General features: G+C 40.0%; 1 protein-coding gene across 1 annotated transcript in view; it reads right to left on the bottom strand.

Moving 5' to 3' along the window:
- Nucleotides 1-887: 887 nt before the first annotated feature.
- Tmem38b (transmembrane protein 38B) overlaps nucleotides 888-10,954 on the bottom strand; it is a 37,657-nt gene continuing 27,590 nt past the window's right edge. Inside the window, exons 3-6 of the mRNA XM_051162116.1 lie at nucleotides 10,670-10,854; nucleotides 9,014-9,101; nucleotides 5,610-5,727; nucleotides 888-1,950 (exon numbers count right to left, since the gene is read on the bottom strand). Coding sequence (XP_051018073.1) covers nucleotides 1,735-1,950; nucleotides 5,610-5,727; nucleotides 9,014-9,101; nucleotides 10,670-10,854 — 607 coding nt within the window. The 3' untranslated portion in view covers nucleotides 888-1,734. The remainder of the gene's footprint in view (nucleotides 1,951-5,609; nucleotides 5,728-9,013; nucleotides 9,102-10,669; nucleotides 10,855-10,954) is intronic.

The following is a 10,954-nucleotide window of genomic DNA, read 5'->3' as shown; positions in this document are numbered from 1 at the left end:
ATGAGTTTGTTTTTTAACACAAATGTAAAATAAGATTCTTACCATTTTAATTACAGTTAAATTCAAACTTCAGAACTAACCAGTAACATTTTTAATTTTGCAGTCTTTAACTACAGATTATCAAATATATAGTAGAGAATGCAATTTAGTGCCTTTTGTCACAATATCAAAAATAAGCACTTTCTCATACCAAGGTTATCAAAAGTGCCCCACTCAAAATCTTACTCCTAAGTAAGTAAAAATATAGAACCTGCTAGTGCTCATGTTTGTTAAAAATTAAAAAGGAAAAATTCTGGGCTGCTACATAGAAAAAACCTGTCTTAAACAAACAAACAAACAAAAATTACGTATTGAATGTCATTTAAGTGATTCTTAACCAACCAAAAATGCCTAATACAGGTGCCAGGCTCATTAATGTTATAACAAGGCTTGCATGTACCAAGTAAAGCAAATAATAAATCTATCATTTAGTACCTTTTCTTGTTTGCCTTTTTATTTTGTCAATAAGAAACCAGATTTAGTGTCATGTGATTTCATTCAAGTACTCTACCATGTGAGGTTAAGTTTCGTAGGTCACATCAAATGTACAAAGATGGTTCTCACGAGAGCTGAGCATTTTCACATCAAAGTAGTTTTCATTTCAGATAAAACTAGAAATTCATGTACATGTTTATTAAGCAAAGATACCCATATACAAACTCACAAGAGACAGTCAAACGCCTGAAGCAGAGGTCACTGGAGAAGAGGTACAGAAGGCGACGTTTTCAGCCGTGGCAGTGCTTTTCGTTGAGTCACTGAGACATGCCACCAACATATTCAGTCCAACTGAGGCAGGAGGAACGTATGATATATGAAGAATCTCTCCAGCTGTTGAAGTGGGGGAAGGGCAGACGAAACGCTGCAGGTTCCAAACACAGTACTATTAACACTAAAAACTGCACCCCTAGCCTGGCATGGTGGCCCGTGCCCATGATCCCAGCACTTGGGAGGCAGAGGTAGGAGGAGGTTTGAGGCCAGCCTGGGCCACAGAGTGAAACTATTATTGCAAAAAGAAAAAGATAACAAATTGTAGCTCTGCTTTTCTGAGGAAAAATAATTTTTAAATCAAGGACATGAAACAAATTTCAAACTGAGACTCATATTAACATTGTGGCCTCCCTGAAAAATAATACTTGAAATAAAATAAATTAAATTTCAGGTACTTTTAATGTGTATAAGATAAATAAAACAAATTTATACAACAAATATACACTATCTGTTTATTTTTGGTTAAAAAGTATTTAGGAAAAGTTCTCCAAGTTCAAAATTAAATAGAAATATTTTTTTATATACAAGAATTATACTAGAAATATGAAGTAAAAGTTTAATTCTGTAGAATTAAAACACAATTAGACTCATTCAAAGGATAAAAAAATACTGAATTTTTGTGTTAAATCCTTAGAATTTTGCAATAACAAGTGAACTTTTTCTAACATTTAAAAAATTATTCTTTGCTCAATATAAAACTATTCAAATAATTATGAGAATCGCTTATACCAGGAAAATAAATTCACATGATACACTCATGGCCCCCAGAGTTACAATCAACAGAGCGGTGTCCCTGAAACAAAGCATTTCTTCCTGTCTGTCCCCTCCGTCCTGACAGATAAGGTTGTTTCACATCATTCACAGAGAAAGGCGACCACACTCTGAACCAGAAGTAACTCTGTCTGCTCCTTGGCTTGGGCAAAGTCCTCAGTCTTCTTTCTTGGTGTGTCTCTTAGCAGCACGCGGAGTCTCTGCAGCTGGCTTGGACACTGAAGAGGCAGAGCCATTGGAAGACGGTTTCGCTTCTGCTTTCTTTTCACTTGGTGAGAACTGCTGCTGTCGCCGGCCAAACAGCATCCGACTCAAGGTGTCCTCCAAGGGAGCGAGAGTCATGGCAGAGTCCGCTGTCAGCATCATGGTTACCTAGCGAAAAATAACTTTGAATTTCAGTACAAACACTTTCTGTTTCTCAAAATGAGAGAGAAAAATAAATAATGGGCAAAGGGATTCAAAATGTATTTTTTTTTTTAATTTACTCTACAGGATAAAAAAAAATAAGCTCTGTTCTGTGAAAATGTCTGACTGCTATGAATTTAAAGAATATGATTCATCAAAATTATGTACCTGGTACACCAAATAAAGTAAAACCATGGCTACCAAGAAAGAAAAGAAAGAGATAAGTACATAGAAAAAGAAGTCAAAGGGAATGAGATCCTCTTCCCCACAGTCTGCACCAGCAGCTACCGTGACTGCAGGTCTGGCACAGGTCAGAACTGTGGTAAATACTTTACACTCCTCTCTACTTTCAACTCCATCCAACAATTACTGTCGACTTCATCACAGAGACGGGCAGAGTTGCAGCTCTGACAAGCTACGTAACTTGCTCCAAACTGAAAGGAGAGCTGAGTGGTAAGCAGGATGCAGTGCTGATCTGGGTTCCATTACTACTTAGCAGCACACTATTGCAGACCATTTCCCTGAGAGACGCTGCAGAAAGCGTCTCCCCACCAATCTTTTCTGTTTGAATAATGATTTATGTCTAGAACAAAGATCTCGGACTATGAACTGAAAGTGCTTCCAATCCTTTCCCTAGCAAATCACATTGCTCAGAATTGTTCAGATTTGAGGGAGAAATTAGAGTGAACGCAAAATGTATCTGCAGGGAGAACTTTCAAATCCCTGAAACTGTCCAACAGTCAGTGCTTCCAGATCCCAGAAAGAAATCAAAGTGGAAACGTTTGGAATGACATTCCTAAAACAGGCCCATACACAATCAACTTTCTTGGGGGACATGATATCAGAAGTAAAGTACCATTCGGTGTGGCACCATCTAGGGGCTGAGACGTCGCATGAGAGTATAGCCCATCTTTAGAACAGCCAGGTGGAATGTGCGTCGTCCAAGTTAAATGGTAATAATTCAGATAACTTAGAACACATTGTTAGATGAAAATGGCACACTATCATCTATAGAATACTAATACTACCACATATATAAATCAAAGCTCCCTGAATTTGAGGCCCACTCCACAGGAGGGGGTTCACTTGCATCTCATACTGCAGAACTTCATCAGAAGCCATTGGCGACAGAGCTCATAGGACCTAACTGGGAGGCCACTGCCTTTGCTTTGCTAAATGGACATGGTGCGCCTATCACACTGCTTTCTAAGTAACTATGGTATGCCTGCAACTAGCGCTGCTGTGAGCCTCAGTCTGAAGCATCTTTTTGCAAGGAGCAGTATTAAGTACAGGGACTCATAACTGGTCAAAGTAATAAGAGTAAGTGACTGTTAAATATTCAGGAAAAATTGGGGCATCTATCCTACTCCCTCTAAGACTTAAACATCAGAGAAGCAATGTCAGAAAGAACGTAAGGAACAGAGAAAGTGCAGGAGTGGTATGGAATGCTGACTTCCAGGTGTGACCTAACTTACACTCACAGCATCTGTGATGGATTGTATCAGATGTGTGTAAGACTGGACCTGCCAACATCCAGCCATGGGAGAGGTAGGCCCTCATGATGCCCCACCACTGTTCCCTGAGGATTTATATGTAGTTAATAGTTGCTGGGAGTCAGAGAGACATTTACTTCAGTGGTGTAAGGACCCACATTCACAAAACCACAAAATCTTTTATTTAGTTTAGTTTATGTGTACGTGTACTTTGTATGTGTGTCGATGAATCATTTGTGTTCTTGGTTCCCAAGTAGGCTAGTAAGTCATCTGGCACGGGAATAGCATATGACTGTGAGCTGTTATTTGGCTGTTAGGAATTGAACCTGGGTCTCCTAGAAGAGCAGCCAGTGACCTTAATATAAAAATGTACTCTCTGGATTGAGTAGACCTTATTACACATAAATTATTCTACTATAAAACTGATTTTCTTAAATAAAAGTGCCCATTCCTAAGTATTTTGTAAATACACACTAATTAGTACTTTGATATAGAAGTTTTATTTATTATATGAGTCTTTTAAGTGACCTTAATAAAGCTGGTGTCTACACCACATCTGGGATATGGCTGCTGGTTGTACCGACAGTGGAATTAACAGGCCACAGGATAGCTGAATCTGCAACAATCCACAGTTGCCAAACTGCTCTCCCAGGAATATTCTTGTTTACACTCCCCCAAGTCCCTTTAAAACATTTATACTCCTCATATTCACTTCCTTTTATTTACCTCAATTAATTAAAATCACTTTACAGTGCTACCAGTCTTTGAAACTGCTTTCACCAAGGGCATCATGCACAGTTTAATTTTAAGCCAGAGCTTCCTGACAGCTTTAATCATTACTGGTCAGTCCCTTTGCTCTAGCTCACTGTTGCTGCTTCAGTATAACAGCCAATAAGTTATGCATGGTTCTCAAAGTTCTTTCAACTGATGGGAGAAAAGATCCACATTTGATACACTTCAAAACAGGTGAAAGTTTAACTTAAAAACTTTATCTTATGCCAGAGGGCAGGAGAGATGGCTCAGCAGTTAAGAGCTCCTCTTCTAGAGGATATGGGTTCACCTCTCAGCACCCACATGACAGCTCACAATTATCTGTAACTCCAGTTCCTGAGGATCCAATACCGTCTTCTGGTCTCATTGGGCACCAGACATATACACGGTACATATATGCAGACAAAACACCCATACACATAGAATAAAATAAAATAAAATCATTAAGCATATGTGCATTTTACCCAATAATTCATTTAACATGTTTAAAATTAATTACCATTGAGATCAATTAATGGTAGAAAATATATCACACGTATAACTTAATACAGACAATGCCAGAAGCCATGTATCTCTTGGGGCATGTGTAAGCCTAGTTAAAGAAATACAGACTTGTTCAAGACTGCAAGGCCTCCGTTTCAACATTAGTCTGTGTATCAACAATACTCAAGGGCTTTCTCCTCGACTGATACTCTTTCCCATTTATCTTGTTTCCCTGTGGCTTGGGTTTTATCACTCATCCAGCACTGGAGACATTATAAAGGTATACGATCTCCCCTTTAATGAACCTGGCTGAATAGAGCTGAACATGGATGAATGGTCAGATTGCTTGAGTTCTGGGCAAAAATAGGAAAAGGAAATTGTAGAGGAGAGATGGAAGAAAGAAAGGAGGAGAGAGAGATGTTTGATATACTTCTATCAAAGAAGAAGAGAACCATAGGTAGAGATAAAGAAAAATTAGCATCAATATATTCGAACCAGAATGAACAAATGTATCTGTAAAAATGTGTGATTTCCTCTATCTCCAAACTTAACAGCATACTTTTGACAAAAACAAAAAATAGTATCGACTTACATTCTACCCTGATTTTACACATGAAGCAGGCTTGTCTGCGCAGCTCCTGACCTTCCTCTCTCTACGGCTCTCCAGCCTTCCACAAACCCCCTGCCCATCCTGCCCAACTGTAAACATCTCCTGATGGCAGCTGAAGAACCATAGTAGAGCTTCAGGAAATCCGGATGCACTCAGCAAGCTCCCCCAAGCTCATCTTTTTATACTCGATAATAAAAAGATAAGCGCCCTCGGTACTAGCTTCGCCTGGATGTGTAGCGCTCACAGGTGGACATCTGGACCTTTCTTACCTTTATGGACACAAGGAAGACGGTGTAAAGGAACATGAAATCGTGCTTTGATATTCCCAGATGCTTAGTGTGCTGGAAAGTGAACATAATTGACCCCAGCAGCGTGACCTTGGAAGGGCTGAAAGGAAATAACATTTGAAGTCAAACAAACGTGCTCTGTGACAAACAAACGTGCTCTGCCTGCACTTTCCTCAGAGTGCACTACTAACATCGACTTAGTGGATTGTTAAAAGATATTAACATAAAATGATCTGTGTGAATATATGTTTAATGTTTCAGAAATGCTGAGTTATATAAACTTAAAACCCTTTTCTCACAGCATAAAGTACTGAGATTTTGTGTGTGTGTATATATATGTATGTATGTATGTATGTTGTGTATGTGCCTGTATGCCTGTGTGTGTGTCTGTGTGTGTGTGCGTGCGCACGCACACGCATGCACACATGCACACAGTTGCGGAAACCAGAAGAGAACATCAGATGAGAGTTGCAGGCAATTGTGAGCTGCCTCACTTGGGTACTAGGAACCAAACTCGGCTCTTTTGGAAGAGCACTGTGCTGGCTGGTCTTATGTCAATTTGACCCAAGCTAGAGTTATCTGGAAGAAGGAAACTTCAGTTGAGAAAATGCCTCCCGAAGATCCAGCTGGAAAGCATTTCTTAATTACTGATTGATGAAAAAGGACCCAGCTACTGTGGGTGATGTCATCTTTGGGCTGGTAGTCCTGGGTTCTATAAGAAAGCAGGATGAGCAAGCTAGTAAGCAGCACCCTCCATGGCCTCTGCATCAGCTCCTGCCACCACATTCCTGCCCTGTCTGAGTCTTGTCCTGACTTCCTTTGATGATGAAAACTGATGGGAAAGTGTAAGCCAAATACACCTTTTCCTCCCCGTGGTTCTTTGGTTATGTTGTTTCAGCACAGCAATAGCAGCCCTAACTAAGACAAGCACCACGCGTTCTTGATCACTGAGCTAACTCTTCAAGCCCAAGACCTTTTAGAATGACCCTTATATTTTCAGTATGGAAACATATTTATCCATCTAACGCTTTTTTTAAAAGACCTGAAGGTCTCATGCCTCACCACACAATCTGGAATTGGTCCTAACAACCTTCCATGATAAAATAAAATAATAAAATAAATAAAAACCTTCCATGATAAACAAGGCCCCCAGACAGATAAGAGAAGTGGGGGAATGTCTTCCTGTTCAGTGGTATAAATGCCACCCTTGGATAACCTCAGGCCGCCACACAGAATGACGGGGAAGACGCAGTCACTCTCAGAAAGCAGGATCAGCAAGGCATGATGGTACACACCTTTAATCCCAGTACCGGGGGAAGCAAAGGCAGCGGATCTCTGAGTTCGAGGCCAGTGTAGCTACACAGTGAGACCCTGTCTTAAAAAAAAAAAAAAGGCAGAATGAGCCAGCTCTAGCATAACCTTCAGCTACCTTGCGCACAGCAGGTCTGTCTTTTCTAATATCTTAAATATTAATTACAAAACTACTATACTACTTAAGCAGTATTTTTATCTTACACGCTTGTCACATACTTAAAAGTACCTCAGTAAAAGATCTCTGACCAGCTTCTCTGCTACAGATGATAAATTATAAACTATGAGAACATCACACTGTAAAAATTATAAAAGCAAAATCTATAAGCCAATTTATTTGTTTGCTTGTTTGTTTGTTTTGTTTTCTGAACACAAAGTTTCTCTGGGTAGCATTGGCTATCCTGGACTCACTTTCTGGACCAGGCTGGCCTTGAACTTAAAGAGATCTGTTTCCGTCTGCCACCAATTTGTTTTTTAAGGGTTATTTAGGTATTATAAACTAAGGATTGAGTTCAAAGCAGTATAAGGTCTGGACTTTACATAATATAATTGAATAACAATCATGTCTAGGAATAGTGATCTCTAAATTTTTACTGTATATTCCTATTTTTTAAAACATATTTAAAACAATTATTAATATTAATATATTTACCAGTTATATGTATAGCTATGTTATGAAATGTACAGAAATTGAACATTAAGTAAAGTAAAAGGCAAATGAGGGGTTGTGGTGATGGCTCAGTGGTAAAAGGCTTATTTTACAGTGTGAAAACCACATTGGCTCCCTAGAACCTATAAAGCCCACAATTCCAGGGCACAGAAGGCACAGATAGGAAAATGCCTGGAGCAGGCTGGAGCTAGAATGGCCGAGACAGAGAGATCCATGCTCACTGAAAGACCTCACCTCACGATATAAGGTAGAAACGCATCTATGAAAGCATCTGACACCAGCCATGGGCTTCCACATGCACAAGCATGCATGATGATACACGTGAGTGCACACAGTGAACACGCACACACACGACCCCCGCCCAGTGGGTTAAGATTTATCCTGACGTTATTTTTGTTACCCTAATAGTCTGGTTCCTGTGCTACCGCAGCTCTTTAGTGAGATAGCTTTGATACACACGCTGACCATTTGGGGTTAGATTTTCTTAAAGAGTGACTCTAAACCATAAGCAGTTTGCAAATAATTAGGAAATGGCATTGACGAAGGACTTAAGGAAGATTTAAATCAAAGTGTTCGGTTTATTATCAAGATTGAGATGCACTGGAAATTCTAGTGTTGTTTCCTAAGAAACAGGAAGTAAGATCCTCCTTCCAAACCACAATGGCGAAACAGATGGCAGCAGACATTCCTCTTCCAAAAAGGGAAAGGAGAGCGCCCTGGCACCAAACATCTCAAGATCCAGCTCATCAAGTTCCACAGGGATCCAAGGGCTGTGGCCTCAGGCTCCATGCTCCAGCCTCACACAGCATGGCCCTGGCCTCCTTCCTCTACTTTCCCGCTTCTCTTGTGCCCTTCCTAGTCTCAGGACTTATCCCCAACTCTTACCTACACATCATATATATTAAAAGCTAAATCTGCCTACGAGATAAGGCATGTCCATGTCATATGTCTAAATAGGGTTTTGTTGTTGTTGTTGTTTTCAGTATATGGGTACAGTGCATGCAGGTATATACTGTGGACTACACGGTGCCTGGTGCCCTCACCGTCCAGAGGAGGATGTGAGATCTCCTGGAAGTGGATGTGGGTACCAAGAACTGAACCTGGCTCCTCTGTAAGAGCAGCAATTATCTCAGCCTTTGAGCCATCTCCTCAGCCCTAAACTGTTTCTTATAAAGAAGGGGGTCCATAGAAAATGGATGTTTAATACTTTATCTTATAAAGCTAACTCTTTTTTTTTTTTTTTTTTTATAAAGCTAACTCTTAGTGAATTTGCTGTTTTTCTTCCCAATGAGAAAACGCAGGTATATCTAGGTCACATCCACAGTTCTGACACGGTTCATGTCAAAGACACTGGGTAGTATCTAAGGCTGTAAGTCCGGCTCTCAGTATAATACAAACTACTTACAAGGACATCTTCAGCCACTCATCACCTTCTGGTCTCCAGTCCCCTCTTAGCAACTGTTCACAAGCTGTGACAATAGCACCACCTGCACCTAAAAACAAAATAAAAAGGAAACAAGAATATTTAACCAATTTTCTTAAGAAAATACATGGCAGGGGAAGTCAGAATTTCCCTTCCCCATTTAAAATCCAAGATTACCAAAACAGAATTCTCAAGAAGAAGAATGCAGTCTTCTGTGCATTACAATCTGAGACAAGAGCAATCTCCCTCCCCAACATGACAACTGTCTGTCTTACTATAACCTAAGGTTAGGTTGGGATTCCAAGCACAGATATGTATACAAAGAATTGTTTTAGGGAAAGTAGGACCCTCTCTTTACATTTCTTTCCTTGGTATGGTTGGTTTTAGGTGCAGTACACTATAACAGAGCTTACAGAAAGCTGTTCAATTCCTACAGATGGAACAATGGGGTTAGCAACATAGTTCACTGTGAGAAGCACTTGCCTACCATGCATCAATCCCCAACACTGCACAAACCAGGCATGGCAGCATTTGCCTGAGATTCCAGCATTCAGGAGGTACAGGCAGGATGGTCAGAAGTTCAAGGTCATCCTCAACTACATAGTGAGCTTGAGGCCAGCCTAGAAGCCTTGAGATACTGTCTCAAAAATGAAAGAAGAAAGAAAGAAGGGAGGGAGAGAGGGAGGGAGCAAGGAAAGAAAGGAAGGAAGGAAGTGAGGAAGGGAGGGAAGGAGGAAGGAAGGGAGGGAGGGAGGGTGGGAGGAAGGAAGGAAAGAAAATTGAGGGCTGGAGAGACAGCTCAGAGGTTAAGAGACTGGTTGCTTTTCTAAAGGTCCTGAGTTCAATTCTCAGCAACCACATAATGGCTCAAAACCACCTATAATGAGATCAGATGGCCTCTTCTGGCACACAAGCATACATGTAGGCAAAACACAGTATATATAATAATTAAAGAAAAATCTAAAAAGAAAGATTCAAAGAAAGAAAATTAAAGAAAAATATAAAATAATAGAAAGCAATTAGAACAATGTGAATAGGAGGAGCTGGAGAGCTGGCTCAGAGGTTAAGAGCACTGGCTGCTCTTCCAGAGGACCCTGGTTCAATTCCCAGCACCTACACGGCAGCTCACAAAGTGAATATGAATATTTGCTATTTCCAACAACTCACAAGGAAGGAAAGAGTATAAGCAATTTGTTTTCATTTTCATTCTAGGCTGGCCTAGAATTCGCTGTGTAGCTCAAGCTGGGTTCAAACTTGCGATCCTCCTTCCTCAGCCTCCCAGGTACTCAGATTATGGGTGTGCATCGCCATGCCCAGCCTCAGCCATGGGCTTTGTAATTTGCATCTGTTATTAAACATATTTCATTTATGGTAAAATAATTAATTGTGATTCCATCTGGTTCAGTGACACCTAAAGAAATTATTCATAAAAAACTTTATGAGGCCATCAGACTCAAAATAATGGCTGATCACTAATACTGATGTAACTTTTAAATTAATATTACTAGCTAAAAAAAGAGACAAGGTTTATTAATGTATGTGATCCGCATTCCTGTAAGCAGAAAGTATTGAGGAGTTACAGTACATCACACTCATGTTACCAACATAACACTCATGAACACATGTTGTTAATATTACCTCGGGCCCATCCAACAGCTATCATGACTATCCAGCCATTTCTGTAATAGCTACTAGCATGTGTGACTCCACCTACTATTTTCCAAGTTCTCGTCACCTCCTTCATTCCCGCAGCCAGGAGTTGAATAGGTAGATATGAATAGCCCTGGGAAACTAGGTCACGTGGGCAAAAAAATACAATATACCTGAAATTAAAAGTTAAATTTTTAATATATAAATAATATCAGAAGAATAGAAGTAAAAATCTAAATCGTCATCACTAACAACATGGCATAACAAAACCAG

The sequence above is a fragment of the Acomys russatus genome, chromosome 2 (assembly GCF_903995435.1).
Source record: "Acomys russatus chromosome 2, mAcoRus1.1, whole genome shotgun sequence".
NCBI lineage: Eukaryota > Metazoa > Chordata > Mammalia > Rodentia > Muridae > Acomys > Acomys russatus.
The sequence above is the reverse complement of the archived record's forward strand: the minus strand, read 5'-3'. Positions and strand labels throughout refer to the sequence as shown.